The sequence below is a fragment of the Anabrus simplex genome, chromosome 14 (assembly GCF_040414725.1).
Source record: "Anabrus simplex isolate iqAnaSimp1 chromosome 14, ASM4041472v1, whole genome shotgun sequence".
In the NCBI taxonomy this organism is placed as follows: Eukaryota; Metazoa; Arthropoda; class Insecta; order Orthoptera; family Tettigoniidae; genus Anabrus; species Anabrus simplex.
In genome coordinates this window covers 41,504,947-41,530,081 of record NC_090278.1, presented here as the reverse complement: position 1 = coordinate 41,530,081, position 25,135 = coordinate 41,504,947, and the positions used below count along the sequence as shown (strand labels likewise).

Sequence of the window (25,135 nt, the reverse complement as noted above, 5' to 3'; positions counted from 1 at the left end):
ATAAATAAATAAATAAATAAATAAATAAATAAATAAATAAATAAATAAAAAAATAAAAAAATAAATCAACTCTATTAATGTCAAGAAACATAAACTATACCATAAAAGTAATATTTTTCATTAATTTATCTCAATGTAGTACCTTTAAATTATCAATAGCATATAATAGAACTGTATTAAAAATGCTTGGAAAAATGGGAATAAAAAAACTGAAGAAAATTGACTTTTGAATGACGCAGCTATAAATAATAGTTTACCTTAAATTCGTAACCAAACTTTATTTTATGATCATACAATACATACAATACGAAAACAAGTGTTTTATATACAGTAAACTCGATATAAATATGCTGCAGACTTATTTTGGGATATAACACAACTTTCCCTCATGGGACTATGATCAAGTCATATGGGTCGTATTCTAATGTATCGGAAAAGGTTTCCTCAGCCACTTCTTGGCCATTGTCAGCCGTCAGTTCTCTGTAATAATGGCGATATCTTGGAGGGACATATTCAAGCAGCTCAAGCTTTGCTGGCATTATTGGCCTTTGTTAATGTCATCACAATCATATTCCTCAATACTTCTATTCTTCTTTTGTATTTTCCTTTTCCAGGTATTAGCACGTATTATACGTTTTCAGTAATTATCCACGTAAAAATCAACATTATTTTCATCTGCATCGGTGATATTACCACCTGACGAAGTCATTTTTGTTTTGATAGTAAACACTCAGGATGGCCAACGCAATCCAGAGAGCGAGTTCCTGTTTCGTCACATATTTCAGCGTCAAATGAGGTGAAATGAGAGTTTTTAAAATACTGGACTGAATTGGCAGTTAGTTATAGTATATAGAACACTTCTCACCCATACCCACTAGCATATGTAGGAATAAGGTTTGCTAACCTAAGTAGGCCTATACAGCAACACCTCTTGAGTAAAAATCTGATAGCCCGATTTTGCAATAACAAAATTAGTCTAAATAAAATGGCATAAAATTGAAAACTTTGTATTTCATCACACAGGATTTCCTCATGTTTGCCCAATTCACGGAATTCCTTATGAGTGGTAGTCAAATCTCTTTTAGGAAACAATCCTAAGAATTAATATTCTTCTTCTTGCTTCGGATGGGTCTACTTTGCACCACGGTTGTTCAACTGTTGGGTTATGATCATCGCACAGTATTGTGGCATTTTGTTCCGGTGTAACTCATTCCTTTCATCTGTCCAGGAGGTACATTTCTTCTAATTTGGTTCTGGGTAGGGGACGTGATATCCATTCGTCAAGCACCAGTGGTCCTCACGTGCGGCAGTTTACGCGGGTGGTAACATTCCCTCTGCGGTATTGAAAATCCACCTTCGACACTGTTGACCTCGGAATCCCGAATTCACGTGTACTCTCCGCAATGCTATGACCCATGATCATCCCACGTTCAAAGTCGGTTGACGCGCGACGTATTGCCATCTTCACGACACTGGTGTCTGTGACAGACTGCTCAGCTACGCCGCAGCTAGCCACAACGCTCAGGGGTCATGCGGCAGCCCCTTTCCGTGACTTTTGGCCTCTCCGTTTACCACTAACTATGTTAGAAGATAAACTGAAATTTCTTTCACCTGCCATAATGGAGTCTGGAATAGACAATATTTTCGTGGCTAGCGGAGCAAGTCTTGGATATTCTGCGCTGTTGCTAGCTATGCAACAGGATAGTCATCAGAAAGGCGATCGTTTAATAAATGAATTGTTGTAATAAGAATATCAACAACATTTATTCCTCCATAGTCTGCGTCACCAATAACTCGTTTTTGACATTGATCTAGGAACCTATTCCCGAAGCAACCGTAAAGGGACGAAGGTCTGTCGCACACATTTTGACGCACTTCTGCGTAATGTTTTGTTTGATATGATGTCATATGGTATTTGGTGGACACACTTTACATACGGGTATTTTCATATGTCAATAAGGAAGCACAACATTTACAGGGCAAATAATATATCCTACACGTTGACCGTTCGCTGTTGTTCCTATGGTCGTAATACTCAAAGAAGAGTTCTGACATTTCTCCGAGGGAGATCTGTTAAAATCTGTCTGGGTGAGAAAAAGGGAGTAGGTGGTATGGTTGCCATGGAAACGTGTGCGGGTCCACTGCTGTTGCCATGGAGATAAGCCTGCTGGCCAGCTCGTGTCGCTTCGAGTTGCCAATCCTCGCACTTCTGAGCGGTCTGAATGAATTAACGAGTGAGCCGGAAGCGAGGGGAAGGTGAAAGGAATGCAGGAATGTGGCAACACCGCGCATTAGCACGTGCAATGTTCCTCCCTCCAGCTTTATCTATCTGAATGATTCTTTCAATTTTACGGGTATAGTAAAAAGTATTGTCACACTTCCTTGTTCATCCATTCTCAATTTAGTAATCCATATTTATTCCTTTCAGGTTTTGTTTTCACCCTGTCTTTGGACTCCTGTTCCATGTTCGCAACAAATGTCGTAGTGACTGCGAATGTGTCAGTCGGACCGAATGTGTTGCGATCGCTCAGACTGTCGACCGTCAAGCAGTCGGTCACGTCACGCTCACTAGCGAAGCAGGAATTAACTGCACGACTATCTTCGTTCGACCGAGGAATGCAGACCTTTACCATGACTAATGTGGTCATGACTTCCACGTACAGTGAGATGGATGCGTTTTACAACATGACCCGTAGTTGTCACCCATTGTGCCAGTTGCTCTCACGCTCCCCATTACCCTCTTCCTTCTCATGCTGACATGAACTTGCATACAGCACTATGCAATGGTAAGCACATGGCTGGTCCCAGATAGCGCAGTGGGTCAGCTGAAGGCTACAAAATTCGTGCCTACTATAACAGCGAAGTTTGGAATTTTGGCGTGAAGGATTCCTTCTTGTTCCCGAGTGCATACAACATGCTCACTTCAGGCGTTTGGTCAAGCTAAATTCGATGCTAAATGCTTCAACCCATTCTCACATGGCACATTATTCACATGCGTCAAGGGAACACAGGAGCTTCATTCTTGAGACAGCGATTCGGTGTGGCGTTTCGCCTAGGGCTGCTCAGAGATGAACACAGCAATGGCAGCTGTCAAAGGACATTGGACGTCTACCGGGCACTGGTTTGGAGCGAGTTTCTACTAGAGAAGACCACAGCAGGTTAGTTGAAACGTCGCAGGAGAACCCGTTCTTAATCTCGGCCGATCCCTTGCAGGCGACCATTTATTGGGATGTCCATTCGTGATCCGTAAACGATCACGAGGAAGCGGACACCGGATAAACCGATGGTCGATCAGTGCTTCTTTGCCGAGATGGAGTTAAATCGTAATTCAGTCATGTGACCTTCTCTGATGAGACTGCTTTCACTTCAGTTTACGCAGCCCTGATTCTCACCTCGACAGGCTGGTACGCTCTCTCGCTTAAGAGGAGTCAAGACAGAAATATTACTGTTTTTTTACCATGACTGGCCATTTTAGCATTCGTGAGGCAGCGATTCGGCGCAGGGCTGCTCAGAGATGGGTGCAGCAATTGCAGGTGTCACAGAACAATGGGCGTCTATCAGGCACTGGTTTAGGGGGAGTTTCTGCTAGGGAAGACCACAAGAGGTTACTTGATATACCCGAATTAAATTCCCTTTCAGACCCCGTTGACAGTTTTGTCCCAACAGCATTTTTAAAGGTGTAGATGGCGAATTTAAAGGGTAGCGGCACAACTTATCTTTTGGACTACCATTTCAACACTCGGGCTGGAATATACACTGACTGACAGAGCAAATGCAACACCAAGAAGGAGTGGTCAGAACTTTATGCCAATTGCAGGGTAGAATGACGTCACTGAGGTATGCTCATGATGTGAAATGCGCCGCTGTGCTGCGCACGTAGCGAACGATAAATGGGACACGGCGTTGGCGAATGGCCCCCTTCGTACCGTGATTTCTCAGCCGACAGTCATTGTAGAACGTGTTGTCGTGTGCCACATGACACGTGTATAGCTAAGAATGCCAGGCCGCCGTCAACGGAAGCATTTCCAGCAGACAGACGACTTTACGAGGGGTATGGTGATCGGGCTGAGAAGGGCAGGTTGGTCGCTTCGTCAAATCGCAGCCGATACCCATAGGGATGTGTCCACGGTGCAGCGCCTGTGGCGAAGATGGTTGGCGCAGGGACATGTGGCTCGTGCGAGGGGTCCAGGCGCAGCCCGAGTGACGTCAGCACGTGAGGATCGGCGCATCCGCCGCCACGTCAACCGCCATTCTTCAGCATGTGCAAGACACCCTGGCTGTTCCAATATCGACCAGAACAATTTCCCGTCGATTGGTTGAAGGAGGCCTGCACTCCCGGCGTCCGCTCAGAAGACTACCATTGACTCCACAGCATAGACGTGCACGCCTGGCATGGTGCCGGGCTAGAGCGACTTGGATGAGGGAATGGCGGAACGTCGTGTTCTCCGATGAGTCACGCTTCTGTTCTGTCGGTGATAGTCACCGCAGACGAGTGTGGCGTCGGCGTGGAGAAAGGTCAAATCCGGCAGTAACTGTGGAGGGTCCTACCGCTAGACAACGCGGCATCATGGTTTGGGGCGCTATTGCGTATGATTCCACGTCACCTCTAGTGCGTATTCAAGGCACATTAAATGCCCACCGCTACGTGCAGCATGTGCTGCCGCCGGTGGCACTCCCGTACCTTCAGGGGCTGCCCAATGCTCTGTTTCAGCAGGATAATGCCCGCCCACACACTGCTCGCATCTCCCAACAGGCTCTACGAGGTGTACAGATGCTTCCGTGGCCAGCGTACTCTCCGGATCTCTCACCAATCGAACACGTGTGGGATCTCATTGGACGCCGTTTGCAAACTCTGCCCCAGCCTCGTACGGACGACCAACTGTGGCAAATGGTTGACAGAGAATGGAGAACCATCCCTCAGGACACCATCCGCACTCTTATTGACTCTGTACCTCGACGTGTTTCTGCGTGCATCGCCGCTCGCGGTGGTCCTACATCCTCCTGAGTCGATGCCGTGCGCATTGTGTAACCTGCATATCGGTTTGAAATAAACATCAATTATTCGTCCGTGCCGTCTCTGTTTTTTCTCCAACTTTCATCCCTTTCGAACCACTCCTCCTTGGTGTTGCATTTGCTCTGTCAGTCAGTGTATTTGCCTTCTACTAGGTATACGCTGTGCATAAGAGGAGAGAGAAGTCTGAAGGCGTAGTTTACAGTTCAGAGCAGTTTAAAAGCAAGTATGTTTCTTAAAGTTTCAATTGCATATTTTCTAGCTTAATATATTATCAGCTCATTGCAATGTATAAAATACTCCTTGCAACAGATTTCTTAACAGATACATCTGAAATTTTCAGATAATGTTTCAATATGTGCAGGAATTAAAAGTAGTTCTGACATTTATAATCAGTTGAATATTACGTTAATATTTTTGCTCCTAAAATAGCACACAAACTAGAATTATGTCTATTGCATCAATAATGAAACAGTGAAAAACAACGAGTTATTATTTAAGTACATAAGTATTTTGACAATTCTGCCAATTCATAGCCCAAAAATAGTGAAAAATGTGCCGCATGGTGCATTTTCCTTGCAACTTATAAAAATACAAATTATTTCTTCATAACTTTGGAAGAAATGCACTAAATAACTCCAAATATTGTGTGGTGCTATACCATAATAATATACGCTTGTGTTTTAAATTTCGTTGTGATTGATGATACATTGTAGAAGTTCCTAATTTAAGTCATTATTCTTCTTAATATTGTATGGCTGTGCGTGCCACGTAACATATTTCCACCTCTACAACAGACGTTCTAGGAACCAGTGATAATAAACTACGACCTCATTGCAGCATTCGGGGTGGAAATGCAAAGACTGTTACTACAGAGGAGCCAAACAATAGAGTATAGGAGTCCAGTAAAATGAAAGCCAATACTAGTATTCGAACCATGTATCCCCTACACCCCACCAAGTACTTCACATAGAGTTGCACATGCCAAACTTTGTCCTTACTTAACATACTTATTTAACCATTCTGGCAGTTTCTCCTCCATTTCATTGTATTCATTTACGTCATTCTGATATGCGGATAGTTACATTGTTTACAGACGGACGTATTCCGTCATGAACGTGTCGTTTGATAGTAAGCGAGTTACATTAATTTTTGTTGTAGCTGTATCGCCTCACCTGAGGAAGGTGATGCTCGATACAGGAGTTTACATTTTTCTTGCCTTAATCTTTCATTGTTCAACTGTACATATGAGAATCCTTTGGCCGTAAGGTACGAAATAAAAACAAAGAAGAAGCGAGTAATAGGTTATAGTGCATTTTTGGCTGCTTCTATATCAAAACTAACGACACAAAAACATATAATCTGAAACAATTATTCATGGATCTCATTCAGAAAGCCAAGCCTGTTATTATTCTATTGTTGACCAAGACGACCAAATCTTAAAAATGGAGCAAATTTAACAACATAATCAACTTGTAGGATTCCAGCAAGTTCTAGCAGATACGAGGGCGAATCAAATAGTAAGTTACACTAGATGACCGCGAGAGCACGCTGTGTGTCAGGCCGATGCGGAACAAGCTACAGTAGCTGCTGACACGTCCCATAGGAATGTTGATGTGGTATCCCGTCGTGTTGTGCGTGCATGGCGCGTCAACTGGATGTTCTCTCCAAATTCGAGGTGCGTACAGCGATCGGATTTCTATGGGCTAAACGGCTCAATTGCACGGAAATTCATCGTGAAATCACTGCTGTATATGGTGAGCGTGCAATTTCTCGCCCAGGTTTTGTAAAGTGGTGTAAGCAGTTTTGACGCTGGGCGCACGGATCTCACGGACGAATATCGCGAAGGAAGGCCCGCAACGTCCAGTACCGTTGCAAATGTTGACCGTGAGGATGGGATCATTAGAGAGAATTGGGGCATAACACGACAGGAAATTGTCAGCATGCTGAACAATTCGTATGGCCGTGTGTTCTCCATTGTTCAGCAGCACCTTGGATTTCGTAAACTGTGTCAAAGATGGACCACACGTCTGCTCATAGTTGATCACAAGAGACAACGTTTCCAATCGTCAGTGGCATTTTCTATGTATTCTGTGGAGGGCAACGAGTTTCTGCGGCGAATAATCACAGGGGATGAATCGTGTGTCCACCACTTTACTCCCAAAACAAAGAGAACACCGGTGGAATGGGTGCACACGACATCGCCACCAAAAACAGAAGGCCTAGGTCGAACCTTCAGCAGGAAAGGTACTGGCGACTGTGTTCTTGGATATGGAGGGTGTGGCGCACGTGGAACTTATGCTGATAGGCATGGCAATGAACTCAGAACCGACCATCATGGGTACATAAAAAAAAATTAGAGGCCGGCATGTCGCAAAAAGATTTTCTTTTCACTGCATAAAAGAAGGGAGGTCGAGACATCACATCCCGCCTCCCTTGGGATGCGTATATGGCTTCGTATTGTCAAAAGTTGAACTGATTGCGTAAGGCAATTAAAGAAAAGCAGCGGGAAAGAAATGAGCGCCGGTGTTGTTTGCAACAGCTCACACAGTATGGCAACATCCCCCATACAGTCAAGACTAACACGTGTTCGGTAAGCTGAAAAAGGATCTCGGTGGACGACGATGAGGAGGTGAAAGCAGCTGGTTACATAGCGTTAGAGGTGATTTCTACGGAGCCGGGATCGAAAATTGGTTGACCGTTCCCAGAAATGTTTACATCTCTTGAAGACTACAGTATGTAGAAAAGTGAACTTATATTGTATGTTGTCATAGCCGTGTTGCCAATGTGTAGGTGGTTTCATAAATGGCCATACTTTTTGATTCGCCCTCGTATTTTATATTCAGGAAACAAATGAGTTGTATCCCGATTTACCTAAACAAAGACATTAGATAGGGTAGATCACGGGAGACTACTGGGAAAAATTAGGGCTGGACTAGACAAATGAGTGATTGAATAGGTGGAGATAGGAGATACAACTCAGAGAATTAGAGTAGGTAAACTATTATCTGATCACGTAATCATTAAGGGGGAATAACTCAAGGCAGTATTATTGGCCCTTTACGTTCTCTTATACAGTGAATTTTTCTCAACAGTTGGCCGGCAGGCGCGCCCCGCTTATCTCCCTCCCGTCGACTCACCACTTCCCGTTACACAATGCAGCCCGCACTTCGCAGTTCATGTCCGTGCTTAAGTGTTGATCTGTCGCTCCAACTATTCTCAAGTTATGAAGTGTTACTGCGGGGTATAATTCTCGTGTACACGGTGGAGGAAAGGGTATGTATGTACGACAATTATGTGAAAACAGAGTCTTGCAGGAAAGTCGTTAGGTGATTTGTAACACGATTTCCAGGTGTACGCCCTTAAAGAGAGACGGAATGCAAACTCGTTAACAAACTGAGACGAACTGGTTCTTTACTCGATAAGAAGCAAAGTGTTAAAAAATATGTACCTAACGAGGAAAAGTAAATGAAGTGACAGAAAGGTTATAACATTCCCCTACAAAATCCCTAACACAACTTGGGCAAGAAGCTCGGGTTTCTAAGAGCTCAACATGGCATCATCATCATCCAGGTATTCTGCCTTATGGCAGGTCTTGTCATGGGATGAACCTCTTCCACTTTTGCCTGTCCTGCAGGCTACGAAAGTGTTAAAATATTAAAATAGCCTCAATCACGGAAGGAGAATTTACGCATGTGAATAGGAGTTTCCTAAGACGATGCCAGAATTGTATGGATACGCGAGGAGAACATTTCAAACATCTCCTGTCATAAGGTACGAGCTTATTTTCTTAATGTCATCCACGGATAAAGTGAGCGATGTGCTGTCCCTGTTGCTCTGGCGCGGAGCGGGCAGTGATGAGTCGCCACCACCACCACCATCACTGTATATGAGTAAAGAAGTGGAATCAGTGTTAAGGCTTTTCGCGGACAAAATTATATTGCATAGAGTTACAAAATAGTGAGCGAATGTAAAAAGGGCCTCGACAATGTCGTGACATGGACAGTAGGCAATGGTACGATGATAAACGTAGTTAAAAATCAGGTTGTCAGTTTCGCTAATAGGAAAAGTCCTCTAAGTTTTAATTACTGCGTTGATGGGGTGAACGTTTCTTGCGGGGATCATTGTAAGTATCTAGGTGTTAATATACAGGAAGATCTTCATTGCGATAAAAACATAACGGGGATTATAAATAAAGGGTACGGATTTCTGCACATAGTTATGAGGGTATTTAGGGCTTGTTGTAAGGATGTATAGGAGAGGACGTATAAGTCTGTGGTAAGACCCCAACTAGAGTATGGCTCCAGTTTATGGGACCCTCTCCAGGATTACTTGATTCTAGAAATCGGAAACATCCGAAGGAAAGCAGCTCGGTTTTTTCTGGGTGGTTTCTGACAAAAGAGCAGCGTTACAAAGTTCAAGCTAGGAAGATTTTGGTGAAAAGAGACGAGCTGCTAGACTAGGTGGTATGTTCCGAGCTGTCAGCGGAGAGATGGCGCGGAATGACATTAGCAGACGATTAATTAGTTTGAGTCGAATTTTTAAAAATCGGAAAGATCACAGTATAAAGTTGGAATTAACGAAGAAAAGCTGTGGCAAATATTCGTTTATAGAAAGGCATTTTTTTCTGCAAGTTGCTTTACATCGCACTGACACAGTTAGGTCTTATGGCGACGATGGGACAGGAAAGGGCTACAAGTGGGAAGGAAGCTGCCATGGCCTTATTTATAGGAAGGGATTGGAATAATTAACCAAGGGAGATGTTAAATAAATTTCCAATCGTTTGCAATTAATTATGAAAAGACCTGGTAAACAACAGATGGGGAATGTGGGAACTGAGAGACTGCCCTAAATGTAGATTAGTGGTGATTGATTGATTGATTGATTGATTGATTGATTGATTGATTGATTGATTGATTGATTGATTGATTGATTGATTGATTGATTGATTGATTGATTGATTGATTGATTGATTGATTGATTGATAATAATGCTATTTGCTTTACGTCCCACTAACTACTCTTTTACGGTTTTCGGAGACGCCGAGGTGCCGGAATTTAGTCCCACAGGAGTTCTTTTACGTGCCAGTAAATCTACCGACACGAGGCTGGCGTATTTGAGTACCTTCAAATACCACCGGACTGAGCCAGGATCGAACCTGCCATGTTGGGGTCAGAAGGCCAGCGCCTCAACCGTCTGAGCCACTCAGCCCGGCTGATTGATTGATTGATTGTATGATTGATTGATTGATTGATTGATTGATTGATTGATTGATTCCTTTCACCACGATCAGTACTCCCCCACCTACCATTCGTATACTGTCTCTACGATAAACACTCCTGTTTCGTGAGAAAATTAGTATTCTTTGACCTGAAATTATCCTACCTGTCTCCCACAACCTTTCGCCTTCCTTCCCCTCGCTCTTGCCAACCTACCGTATCCTGTAAATTGACTGAGAGAGACCTCTCCTCATTCCTGTCCTTCATTACAGATCTCCCCCAACCTCGCTATTTCTTCCCTCATCTTTCTCAATTCCTACTCACACCCACAGTCCTTACACCTGCCTCTCTCACCAAGATTACCAAGATTGATTGATTTTTACTCATTATCGTTAATAATGCAGTAATGTTACTTACTATCATAATAACAACCAAAATCTTCACTTAATTTTAGATTTTATGAAGTAAAATGAACTCACCTGTAACAATAAGATTGACCGCTTGTCCATATCTTAAGACTTGCCCCGTTTCTGGATCAATTTCCTCACACTGCCATAAGCCGCCATCCTCTAACCTCACGTTGGCGATATGTAGCTGTCCGTTAAGAGGATCTTGTAAATAGCGGTGGGCCAGCGCCTGCACTGTAGTATCGTCCACGATCAGCTGATCACTGTGCCGCCATGTTGGATTAATTCTAGGCCTCGAGTCTTTGTACAGATCGCACCGAAGTCGCGCATCGTGATGTAGGCGGACCATCACGTCCATTGGAGGTAGCGCTGTTGTTGTTATTAAGAATGTTGTAGTTTCCTCCGTTGTGGTGTTAAGGGTAACTTCGGGGTCACCTCCTGCTAAGGTGGAGTCGTGCTGAATGTGACGGAGGGTGTGCGTGTTCAAGCTGTCGTTTGGACCTGCAACAAGACAGAAATAGTTTTATTGTCGGTGGACAATAGACACTCTATGTAATGTTACTGCATTGCAGGCTACTTCCTGCGGCAAGTGGTAATATCGGTATCCAATGATCGCCGGGTCAAAACCGATAGCGGTACAATTTTCTAAGTTATATGCCCATATCTCATATAGTCATTCCAAACTATCAAACCAGACAAATTTCCAAAAAAGTTTCTTGCTAATGCAAACATACTAATACGAAGTGCTCTTAAGGAAATTCTTCAGATACCTGCAGACGTCCCCAACGGAATGGTCTACATTGAGAAAAAGTATACGGGCCTGGGGCTCTTCTGAGTCACTTCAGCACATTAACATCTGTAAGGTAGCATTAAGCTCAGGTAACGAATACATCCATGCTTCAAGAAATCTGAAAGAAGAAATAACTCTCTCACTACAATCCCTCAAAGTCCCTCCATCTGACAATTTGCTACATCCACGCCTAGAAATAACAGATGCCAGAAAAGTGAGAAGAGTACTGAGAGAAAGGACATTCAGTGAGTGGTGTAACTTGTAGCAGAAAGGAATAGGAGTATGTTTATACAACGAATATACTCCTGCCAACTCCTGGATTTAAGACCATCAAGGCTTGTCATATAGCGAATGGCGTGAGGCAATTAACAAAATCGGTGATAATCCGTCACCTTGCCTGTCCGAGATTTACTCACGGAATTTAAGTTTGGAGATGGTTTCCGTTAGTGTTTGAGTTTTTATTATTATTATTATTATTATTATTATTATTATTATTATTATTATTATTATTATTATTATTATATAGGATGTCATAGTAAATCTATTAGTACCTCCCGCCTATACAGTTCTGGAAGTATATTGTGTAGAGACGGTTCAGCATAGGACTAATGTCGTTTAAATGTTATGCTGGACATGAAACATCTGCTCACTGAGTGTCGCTTGTATTCAGGCAGGGAGACGCAGTTAATGAAGTATTTCGTTAAAAGCTTCCCTGCTCTCATGTCTCCAGGCCTCCTGCGCTGTGTCAACTTCAACTGGCGTAGAGGAGGCCATGGGATTGAGCTGTTCTCACTTGTTTCACAGGCGCACTATCACCAGCCAGTCCCAAACAAAGAAGACAGTCGCGTTACGGATTCATAATCAGAGTAAAACTTGGTACTGATCATAATTAACAGCCTGTACACATGGTAGCCGTCCGGCTTCATGGCTAAATGGTTAGCGTGCTAGCCTTTAGTCACATGGGTCCCGGGTTCTATTCCTGGTAAGGTCAGGCATTTTAACAATAACTGGTTAATTCCACTGTCACGGAGGCTTGGTGTACGTGTCGTCTTCATCATAATTTCATCCTGATCACACCGCACGAGTTGGCCGTGCGGTTAGGGGCGCGCAGCTGTGACCTTGCGTCCGGGAGATAGTGGGTTCGAACCCCGCTGTTGAGGATGATTTTCCGTGGTTTCCCATTTTCACACCAGGCAAATACTGAGGCTGTACCTTAATTAAGGCCACGGCCGCTTCCTTCCCACTCGTACGCCTTTCCTGTCCCATCGTCGCCAAAAGACCTTTCTGAGTCAGTGCAAATAAAATCAAGTTCTAAAAAAACTCATCACGACGCGCAAGTCGCCCACGGGTGTCAAATCAAATGAGCCGAACTAGTCCTCGGACACTCCCGGTACTAAATGTCATATGGCATGTCATTTGTTTACCTGGTGAAGTCTGACATCGTAGTTCGCCGGTTCGATTCCCATTGGCGGAAAAGGATTTTAGCATTTTAGAAATAGCTACGCCTATAAAATAGCGCAGGAAGCCTTCATAAAGCACATTTTTGGTCTACGGGAAACGCATGCATCATCGAGGAGAGACGAAAGAAAGGCGACGAGATACCCCCAAGAAATAATGCAGACTGATGCAATGAAGTCAGAAATCTGGAAGGGACCGAATATCAAACTTCGACATCTATATACACGATTCGCTGTCCACGGTTTTCAGGGAAGGATATGCCAGAATGAGGCATTCCATGAACCCAAGGAGGATTGCGTCTGCAAGAAATGCAATACTCCATGCTCTAAATACCATTTAGTGGAATGCGTAAACAGACCTCAATCTCTAATCACAGAAATGACAGAGTGGTGAAAAGCTTCACTGTACACATTGTGTTTAATGAATTAATTAATAATAATGTTGGTTGGATGAATCGCCATCAACAGAATTATATAACCTCGCTCCATACAAGCACTGAGGAGAGTTTTGGAATTTAATCCAGGCTTTTGGCACACAATCTAGTGATTAGAAATTGAATACCACCACCTCCCCAACCCTGTCGGCCAACATTCCGATGGTGAATGATTTGCTTTTATTTGCAATGTGTCAAATATTTAGATCTCTGTTGACGGGAGCTGTCATATACGCATTCTGCAAAGACCTGCAATTTGAACAAGATTGTGAACCACTTTCCATTTATACTTTGTATTAGCCAGGATTCGAACCTCGATTACAATGATGTAGTTACTCCGCTAACACGCCTTTAGAACAAGGAGTAGAATGATGCAGAGGAGAGAAGGACAAACGAGGTGAAGAGTTGAAGGAAAAGGACATCGAAATACGAGAGGAGGAAGGAAAAAATACGAGGAATGAGGAAATAAGGAAAGAAAAAAAATGAGCCAGAAGTTGCTATTAAATATCAGTCTGCGAAGCCCACTGAAATGCATGCACCAACCCACTCTATGAGAGAGTGGGAGATGGATCACAAATATTTCCTAAGTTATCAATCCTGATATTGTCACTCGTGTTTGCCCCATTCGCCTGCCAGTCCCAGACAGTGTTGCCAGGTCTATAAATAAAATATCGTTAGATTGTACGTTAAAATGTCGGGAGTTTTAATGAAAATGTCGATTGTTTCTAGAGCACTGAAATTGTGTAATATAACTATATTAAAGAATGCAAGAGTCATGTGAAGTTATTATTTAAAAAATTACAATTTCATTCACCCTTACTCTGTGGCCAATCTATGCGTCTTCTTCTTCTTCTTCTTCTTCTTCTTCTTTCTCCCCATTCTTCCTGTAGATGTCTTCATTCATCAGGCGTAAAAATTGTGTGCGAAATTCGAAGTCGTAGCAGGATGCAGATTTTGTGTTCTTCTTTGAATGCAGAAGTCCGGAAATCGTTTGAGTGCTGAGTCTATTTCTGGTTTTTGTTTTCATTCCATTGATAGCAGAGGTGTCCGACTCGTTGGTTGAATGATCAGCGTACTGGCCTTCGGTTCAGAGGGTACCGGGTTCGATTCCCGGCCGGGACGGGGATTTTAACCTTCATTGGTTAATTCCAATGGCCTGGGGGCTGGGTGTTTGTGCTGTCCCCAACATCCCTGCAACTCACACACCACACACAACACTATCCTCCACCACAATAACACGCAGTTACCTACGCATGGTAGACACCGCCCACCCTCATCGGAGGGTCTGCCTTACAAGGGCTGCACTCGGCTAGAAATAGCCACACGAAATTATTATTATAGCAGAGGTCTTCTATTGTTTATGACTGAACATTAGTTCTTTCTTTAATTCTCTCGGTAGTTCGACATTTCATTCCAGCCGTTCACATTCCGTAATCCATGAGTTCACGTTTGACCTCGTTTCGCGTTAGATTAATGACTCTAATGTTTATCATGTGTACACGTGCCAGCTGTAGAATTCTCGAGTGTTTCCTGTGAACATAAACACCTCCCTTTTCTCGTTTTTACAACCGACAGCTATTTATTTCCGGACTACGGATCGATACGGCAAATAACTGCCAGCTGTCTAATGGAACGCATACATACCTGGAGTGAACACAGTGTGTCGAATCCCCGATTAGCGATTTCATATCTGGAACCAGTGTTGCCAGGTCCCCCGAAATTTCAGAAAATCTCCCGATTTTGTTGCAACACACCAGAAAATCCGAAAAAAAAAAAAATCCCGAAATATCTTCCAATCCAAATTTAAGTAACATGAATAATAATGATAAATGATATATATATTTGTGCTGAAAAGCTCCTTTTTGCTAGTTGCTTTACGTCGCACCGACACAGATAGGTCTTATGGTGACGATGGGACAGGAAAGAGGTAGGAGTGGGAAGGAAGCGGCCGAGGCCTTAATGAAGGTACAGCCCCAGCATTTGCCTGATGTGAAAATAAGAAACCACGGAAAACCATTTTCAGGGCTGTCGACAGTGGGGTTTGAACCCACTATCTCCCGAATACTGGATACTGGCCGCACTGAAGCGACTGCAACTATCGAGCTCGGTCTGAAAAGCTCTTTCCTCCTGTCACTGTGTGACGGTGTATCCATAACACCATTCGTTAGGTACTTTCCCGCACTCATATTAGGCTCGAATTACGTAATCACTCCCCTCTTATCGAACTCAAAACTCAAGCTTCACTGCATCATTCGAAGGGAAATCCCCGACCCGCACATAATCACATCAGTACGTTAAGTGAGCGAGTCCAGTCAGCAGTGTTGCCAACTTATATTTTCAAGATCCCCTAAATACTACTGAAAATCCGCTAAAATTCCGCCAAGAAATCCGATCTCAAACTAGGTGAATCCCCTACCTCAGGGGTCACACACAGAACAGGCCAGTTCATTAAACGGCCATCCTTCTTAGCATAAATATAAATGCTACTCTCTCACAGTTTCATCATCTGTCGTCATTCGTCAACTAAGAGATAAGTACCCTTTCCCCGCGCATTTACAGATTTATGTTACCATGATGTCATAACATCAAATCCAAATAAAGTGTTTTCCTCATGCGACTGCTAGCTCCTGATAAGAAATACGGAATAGCTCGGAGACAAACTGGAGTACAATTTTTTTTTTAAACGTAAAATGGATGAAACACTAAATCCCGCTCTAATAAATCTAGACCGGGCGAGTTGGCCGTGCGCGTAGAGGCGCGCGGCTGTGAGCTTGCATCCGGGAGATAGTAGGTTCGAATCCCACTATCGGCAGCCCTGAAAATGGTTTTCCGTGGTTTCCCATTTTCACACCAGGCAAATGCTGGGGCTGTACCTTAATTAAGGCCACGGCCGCTTCCTTCCAACTCCTAAGCCTTTCCTATCCCATCGTCGCCATAAGACCTATCTGTGTCGGTGCGACGTAAAGCCAATAGCAAATAAATCTAGAATTCCTCAAAAAAATCCGCTGTCCACTAAATGATATACCGTGTTTCTCCGCCGTCAGTCTTTTAATTCCGCCGAATTTAGCGAAAAACCCGCTAAGTTGGCAACACTGCCAGTCGGTTGATCAGATCATTTCTAGCTGCGTGTTAACAATTATATTCAGGAACTTGACATTGAGTGACGGATATTACGAAATAAAGAGGTGAATGTTGGCAGTTCAGATCCAATAGAATTTTGGAATGCAGTCTGTAAAGTAAAAATGGGAAATTGGTCACAAATGTTTCCTAACTTATCAGTCCTGATGTTGCCACTCGTGTTTACTCTATTCATGTGCAAGTGTTGAAATGATTTTTTCTGCTATCAATGGAATGAAAACAAAAACCGGAAAATAATAGACTCAGCACTCAAACGATTTCCGGACTTCCGCTTTCAAAAAGGAACATAAAATCTGAATCCTGCTACGACTTCGAAATTGGCACGCAATGTTTACGCCTGATGAATGAAGACATCTACAGGAAGAGTCGGGAGAAAGAAGAAGAAGCATAGGTTAGCCAGAGAGTAAGGGTGAGTGAAATTGTATATTTTCTCAGAATAACTTCACATGACTCTTGCATTCTTCAATTTATTTATATTATACAGGGTGGTCACAAAGTCCCCTTACTCCCTTATAAATGTTAATGTACGCTCGCTTTGTTCTATGTTTCAGATTGTGTGAACTAAGCGATGGCTGATACGTCCAGTTACAGTATTGAACAACGTCTTTTTACAAGTTGTTGGATGCATGAGAGAAGGCAAACAGGGAAGACAATAGCGCACGTTCGTACTGACTTTCGGGCACGATTTCAACGAGAGTCTCCCCCAAAACAAACACTTCTGCGATGGGAAAAGAAACTCTTCGCCACAGGAAGTGTTAAAGATAAGTACAGAAGTGGGAGACCCTCCACAAGAAGAGAAACATGTCAGTTTGTCAAGGAGTCCGTGGAGAGGTCGCCGAAGAAGTCGACGCGTAAAAGATCGGCGGAATTGCAAATACCCCAGTCGACAATGCAGAAGCACATGGAGAAAGACTTAGGCTTGCACCCATATCGGCCTACGCCCGTCCAGGAATTATCGGATGCTGACATGGAACGGAGAATACAGGCATGTGCGGCACTTCTTCACATGTTCGACACAATACCAAAACGAGGCTCTTTTCCGATGAGTGTGCGATTTACAAGAGCTCTCGCGCACGAAATGTGGTCTTCTGGAGCAAGACAAATCCACACTTTTATGAAGAGTTGGAAAATAACCCGCCGCATGTCATGATATGGACAGACATGGACAGCAAACGCTTGTTTGGGCCGTTCTTTTTCGACGGTGCTGTGATTAAGCATAGTCACCTGAACATGTTGTTCCTCTCTTGGAGGAGCACGGAATTAAAGAGACATGTTGATTCCGGCATGATGGGGCACCTGCCCATTTTGCCATCGCAGTGCCCGAATATCTTAATGAAGTTCTTCCATGGCGATGGATAGCTTTCACTGAAGTCGCACCAGCAATGCTCCGAAAAATGTCGCACAGAACTTGGCGCCGTATTATCCTTTGTCATGAAAATGTCGGTGCAGAGACTGATGCTTTGGACTCGTAATGCCGTATATTCCCAAGAAAACCTCTCTTAGAAATGGTGTACAATTTATTTAACTAACTCCCGACATTTTAACGTACAGTCTACCGAATTTCTTTTATAGACCTGGCAACACTCTCTGGGACTAGCAGAATGTATCCTTCGTTGACGTGTAATGTTCAAATAGCAACCTTTGCACACTCTGATGTCCAGTCTGAATTAGCAATACCTAGCAAGAATCGGCCAAACAGCACTTGGCTATACTAAAATATCAATATTTCATTCCATATCTATACTTAATGCCATTGCTGGCGAGACCTAGTGTTTACAGTGCACTATTTCTTCTGGTATTGGCTAGAACATTGACCTGTTACACTCTTATCCTTGGCTTTGACAATGTGAAAGTGACTGAGGTATGAGCTATGATAGTGGTATCATGACGAATAGAATACCTAGTGAGACCACTCACAGAGTTCAAGCGCGCTCCCGCAGAGCAGCGCTAGTAGAGCCAATCACACGGTCAGCTGTTTTACAATGATACACAAAGAACCAAACACAACAACGAATTATGAATCATACTCTCAAAGTGTTGTTAATAATATTCTCAGTCCCGGCGAAAAAATGTGTTTGGACTTTAATAAGAAAACACAGGAGATAAAATGGAACATTACCGAGCTCGATAGCTGCAGTCGCTTAAGTGCGACCAGTATCTAGTATTCGGGAGATAGTAGGTTCGAACCCCACTGTCGGATGCCCTGAAGATGGTTTTCCGTGGTTTCTCATTTTCACACCAGGCAAATGCCGGGGCTGTACCTTAATTAAGGCCACGGCCGCTTCCTTCCAACTCCTAGCCCTTCCCTGTCCTCTCGTCGCCGTAAGACCTGTCTGTGTCGGTGCGACGTAAAGCAACTAGAAAAAAAAGCAAAAAAAAAAAAGGAACATTACCAAAAGCGAAGGCAATATTGTGCTTTTCATACTTAAAAAAACTTTTTAAACAGAGGACATAAAATACCCCGCGCTATTAATCGGCTCTCTGAAGGAAATTAATCCTAACTTTGATTGACGAAAGAGACAGTTAGCTCGCGTAAATTACGAGTTGCGTTTCTTTAGTCGCCTTTTGAGAGAGACTATTGCCTTTTGGGCATCGGTAAGAGAACTAGGCTGATCTTGAACCTTGCCACCACTGCTTCACTCACAACCTGATTCTTGTTCCTTATCCGTTTCCTACTGGGCGCCTTTCGGGATTTTACCTCAGTGGATAGGTATTTCGGTAAATCTGGAAAAATTTTAGGCACCGCTCCTGGTTTAAATTTCCACCTCACACGAGGAAGTTCAACGTCTTTACCGTTCACAAACAGTCCGTCCTTATAAATTAATTAAATCTGCCGAAAAACGCAGGTCACATAGCTACTCTGCTTCTGGCTGACAATTCCGTACCCTTCCGCGGAATAACTCTCGTGCACTTCGCAAACAGATTATTTTCTTTTTGAGGTATAAAAATATCGTCTACTATCAGGCTTCCTTCCGTAACCAGATTTACAACCAGGATTGAAATAGTACGACATTTTCTCGAAATAATAGGGAACTAGTTGAACAGAAATTAATTGAACGGAACATATATTAATGCAAACTTTCGGAAAATATCTAAGCAAACAAATTCCTTCGATAGGCGTTAAAATTGTTACCATGACTTCACCCACGTGGCGCAAGTGTTGCTGCAGCTGGTTCGTTGCGACTGCAGCGCCGCACTCTGGTGGGGCTACTAACGACATTGTTAAGAGAGCGGAGTGATGACACACACTAGGTAATACCATTACTTATGCAACCAGTGCCCGTTATGAATGATGTGAAAATGTTGCTCATAGAGTCGGTTGGTGCATGCATATCAGTGGGCTTCACAAATCGATATTTAATAGCAACTTCTGGCTCAATGAGGAAAGCAACGGCAAAGTACCTCACTCCTCATTTCCCTAGCACGTCTCTTCATTGATGCCTATGTCTCTGGGTTGAGGACTGGATATCTATGCTTAAACTATCGATATGCCGACATAATCAAAACAAAAAATTGCTACTTCTCGATATCAAATTATAATGTTTCAAAGAAAATAACGATTTGAAATTATAGTCGAACCTCGATATCTCGAACCTGCATTACTGGAAATTCGATTATACGAATTTCTCGATTTCTCGAAGCAAACGTTTCTTCCCTTCAAGAAAAAATTACTCTGTAACTCGAATTTTGTACAACATTGACTGTGCAATACAGCATTTGTACTTTGTGAGGAACAGTTAACAAGTTACAGTGATGCTGGCTACAAATATAACAGGAACCGAAAAACAAACTTTTAGTGACTGGAAAATCAGCGAAGCCTCGTTGTTTTTCGCGTGTGAATTCCTTACCGGTCACGTACGAAAGCAACCCCCGATGAGAAGCTCCATTGCGTGGTGTCGAACCTCAGTGTTTCTCACAGCAATAAATGTTGTTGAAAAGTATGTGGAATAAAAGAAGGTTAACAGCAAAAACAGAAGAAACTAACGAATTTTTTCAAAGGTGTTACCGGAGGTTGTTTCATAATATCTTCTAAAAAGTTACTCTAATAAGGGTTAGAATTAAAACGATGTCGTAAAATGCGTGTTTGTTAGTGTATTTTTAAATAATGTAAAAAGTACTGTATTTAGTATAAGTCCGTACATATGATTCAATTAAGCGCTGTATATTCTCAAAAAATGTATTCTCTTTAACTCGAAATTTCGATAACTCGAAATAAAATTTAGCTCGCGAAGTATTCGAGATATCGACTTTTGGATTACGACAGTTCGAAGAGAAATACAATAATGGAGAGAATCAAACAGTGGACTCTGGTTAATTCGACAGTGGATAATTCGAAAACTGGATAATTTGACATTGGATCATTCGAAAATAGGATAAGTCGAATTAAAGTTTGTTCCCCTTGAAATTTATATTCCCATTATTATTATTATTTTCCGTATTTTCCCGTTCATGTGGGGCCGACGTTTCTGACAAGTCGTTTCCATTTCCTTCGGTCAGAAACGGCATTTCATTTCCCTGAGATCCTCCCGCACTCAATCCATCCATATTCTTCTAGGTCTACATCTCTCTCTCCTACCTTCCACCTCTATGTCAAGGATTCTCCTTCCAGTGTTGCCAGGTCTCCCCAAATTTTAGGAGATCTCCCGATTTCTTTGCACCACGCCAGAAGAAACGAAAAAACAAAAATCTCCCGCTATTTCTTCTAATCCAAATTAAAGGAAAATGAATAATACTGATTAATGGGCCATAATATATTTGTGTGGAAAAACTCTTTCCTCGTCTCACTGCGTGACGATGTATCGATAACATCACTCGTTAGGTACTTGCCCGCTTTCATTTTAGTCTCGAATGACATAATCTCTACTCCCCTTATTGAACTCAAAACTCAGGCTTGACTGAATCATTCGAAGGGAAATCCCCGACCTGAATATAGAATACAAAATCAGCATCCTGCTACAACTTCATAATTGCCACACAACTTCTACACGTGATGAATAACTGCATCTACAGGAAGAGTGGGAAGAAGAAGCATACAGTGGCCAGAGAGTACGGGTGAGTGAAACTGTATATTTTTCTCATAATAACTTCAACTGACTCTTGCATACTTTAATTTAGTTATAATGTAATATTTCAGGGATCGAGGAACCACCGAAATTTTCATTAAAACTCCCGAAATTTTTACGTACAATCTACCGATTTTTTATTTATAGACCTTGTAACACAGTCTTCTTCACACATAATTTTCATCCCAGAGCAATCGTCTTTCTTGAACCTTTCTAGATATTTCAGTCACTTTAACGCTGAAAGGTGTTCTTGATGTGGTCATTCCTCGTAACCCCACACATGGCACCTTCATCTCAGTTACTTCCAGCCGCGTACATTGTGCCTCCACTGTTGGCCAACTTTCTGCACCATAGAGCCCTGCAGATCTCACCGCACATTCATAGGCTTTCCCCTTTGTTCGGATGTTTTTCTGCTGTCATAGATGACACCCGAAAATATTTTCCAATTAGACTAGGCTGCCTGAATTCGGCGGGTAATTTCTAGACCTAGATTACCATCATCAGGCATAGTATTTGAAACTGATCATTGCCTGAAGCTTGTTTCCATCCATCTGAACAGTCTCTTTCCCAGTTACTCTCTGACACATGTACTCGAGTCTTATTCCGGCTTATTTTAAAACGTTTTTCCTGTAGAGGTCTTCTTCAGCATTCTAGTTATGTTCAAGCTGTTCTCCATTTGTGCTTCATAATACAATATCATCACCAAGGAGCTTGTTCTCTTATATTTTCAGAGAGAAAGTCCATTATTGGTTTTTAATTCGAATTTTTCGAAGCTTAAATGTGGATAATTCGAAGTCAGGATTTTACCGCAAGTTAATTCTGTAACAGTTCCTCGAACTGAAGCCTTCAAATAATTCTCAAGAATTCTCTATTTTTATTGTAGCTTCCTAGTTATGGCCAGGCAGTCGCTACTGTTAACAGACATCACCTTTATCTCTGCGACTGTCAGTGAATGTATGGTTACATGTGCTAAATTATTTGTAAATACTGTTGTTTTGCTGATGTTTATACGGTATATTTTCATGTGAAAACTTTCATCTACAGTGCACGACAACAAGAAAGCTGTTAACGGACAATAGAATGCATTATGAATTTATTTTATGTACAGGTAATCCAAAAGTTCTTTAAAATTTGGCGATGTAATACTTCACGGAATATGGGAGGTAGGGAGGTAATAATTGACACGCATGATCGGCATGACATGGGGTTTTATTGACACCGAAATAATGTGCATAAAAATGGCCAACAGATGGCGCTGGACAGCAACACGTCAATGATACCGCATGAGACCCGTGTACGCTTTAAAGGGGCTGTCGTGGGAGAGGGCGTCAGATGTGCCTGCAATCGTGGCATGTCATGGTTGGCCTCTCCGTTTCCCTGACGTCAATCCGTGTGATTATTGGTTGTAGAAATTATCTGAAGTCGCAAGTCTACTGCGATCTTCCGACTTCATTAGGGATGCTATAATACAACATTCGACAGCAATTTGTCATCATACCTGTAGGTATGCTGTACAGTCCTGTTCATAACATTGTCCCTCGACTACAGGTATTGTTGATGAATAACGGCCGATATGTTGAGCATGTATTTTGAAGAAACTCGATTGTTTTGCTGATTATTGCATGTTTATCGTATGAAGCGTGATATGTTGGTTATTTTGTGTCCTTTATTTCGGTGTCAATATAACCCATGCCATGCCCATCATGTCTGTCAATTATTACCTCACTACCTCCAATATACCGTGAAGTATTGTCTCGTCAAATGTTAACGGACTTTTTGGTCATCCTGCGTTTATACAGTACCGTGATGTATTTTCGTATTTCTGCTTAATTCGAATTTTGATTAATTCGAATGTTTCTGGGTTCGAATTAAAAAGGGTCCACCTTATAACGAACAGAATACTGTGTGTAAAATGATGATCAAACGTTTGTTGTATTTCCACTGAACTTGACCTTCCTCGTCAGCAATGCTTGGCTGTTGATGCACTCTGTAATAAACTCTTGAATATCTCCATTATTACAGCTCAGGTATCAGATATAAATGACTGAAAGAACATGTCCGGCTCCATGGCTAAATGGTTAGCGTGCTGGCCTTTGGTGACAGGGCTGGGTGTATGTGTCGTCTTCATCATCATTTCATCCTCATCACGACGCGCAGGTCGCCTACGGGTGTCAAATCAAAGACCTGCATCTGGCGAGCCGAACATGTCCTCGCACACATCCCGGCACTAAAAGCCATACGTCATTTCTTTTTTTTACGGATTGAAAATGACTGAGTAGGAACTCAGATGGTAGAGCACTGGCCTCCTTAGTCTGACTTGGCAGATTCGATCCTGTCTCAGCCCGGTGGTGAAGGTGCTAAAATAGGTAGTTAATGGGACGTAAAACCAATAGCATTATTATGTCCTAATAACTTATATTTCTGAATATATTTCGAAGCTCGTGAAGTAATACAGTATCCCGGATCCGATGTACAGTAAATACGAAGAAAGAGACAAAAAGGTCGGTCTGTCACTTGCTTTCTTGGCTTACGCTGCGTGAACCTTCAACGATAGACCCCAAGTGTAAGCGTATGAATTGTAGAGCATAGAAACCTCTAACAAAAAGTCCAAACGGTTGCCCTCTAGAAGCGATTTTGTGTTATAGTCCGCGGTGAAAAAGTAACTCCTTAAAATTAAATAAATATTTCGATATTATCCTAGAACTCCTCATCGAAATAAATAATTTGACCTCCTGCACTATTGTATAAGGATTACAATAACCTTGTCAAGACATTATTTGCATGAATGGTTCAGAAGCTATGACCATTTTAGACTGTAGTGGTAGTACTTTTCCTGTTGTGTGCTAGCAAGTTGCCTCTACCTCGCCGCTAGAGGTGCTAGTATCGCTCCAGCTGTCAAATGGATGAACCTTCCTCCTATTAGAGTTTCGCCACTGGGTTACTAGACTGTGATACTACCATCTTGGGAGAACACATATACTAAGTACTAGAAAATATCTACTTGTTCTAGCTTTGTATCCTCAATCTGACATTCAGTTCTCTTAGGTTCCTTACCTACTGACATTACTTCACTCTTAGAAAGGTCCGGCTCCATGGCTAAATGGTTAGCGTGCTGGCCTATGGTCACAGGAACCCGGGTTCGACTCCCGGCAGTGTCGGGAATTTTAACCATCATTGGTTAATTTCGCTGGCACGGGGGCTGGGTGTATATGTTGTCTTCATCATAATTTCATACTCATCACGACGCGCAGGTCGCCCATGGTCGTCATATCGAAAGACTTGCATTAGGCGAGCCGAACATGTCCTTGGGCACTCCCGGCACTAAAAGCCATACGCCATTCCATTACTCTTAGAAAGGTTAAATTTCTTATCATACTCCTTACACCTATTGCCAAGTTCGAAGATATCAAACTGCAGGCTTTCAGCACAATCTTCTGTTAAGACGAAGTCGTCGGCATAGGTCAACCTGCTTACTACATTTCCAGCTAACTAATTCCCTATCTGCCACTTTATACGTTTCACATGCCTTCTCAAGGTATACGAAGCAGAAACATAACTATCTATTCCTCTCGTAGCATTTTTCAACTATGTGGCGCATACCGAAAAATCTTCCTGA

General features: G+C 42.6%; 1 protein-coding gene across 2 annotated transcripts in view; it reads right to left on the bottom strand.

Annotated features, from left to right (window-relative positions):
* Window positions 1-25,135, bottom strand: part of LOC136885279 (MAM domain-containing glycosylphosphatidylinositol anchor protein 1) — a 187,812-nt gene that overhangs the window by 80,395 nt on the left and 82,282 nt on the right. For both annotated transcript variants that reach the window (XM_068230236.1, XM_067157783.2), the window contains exon 2: window positions 10,710-11,138. In XM_068230236.1, the coding sequence (XP_068086337.1) occupies window positions 10,710-11,138 (429 nt within the window). The remainder of the gene's footprint in view (window positions 1-10,709; window positions 11,139-25,135) is intronic.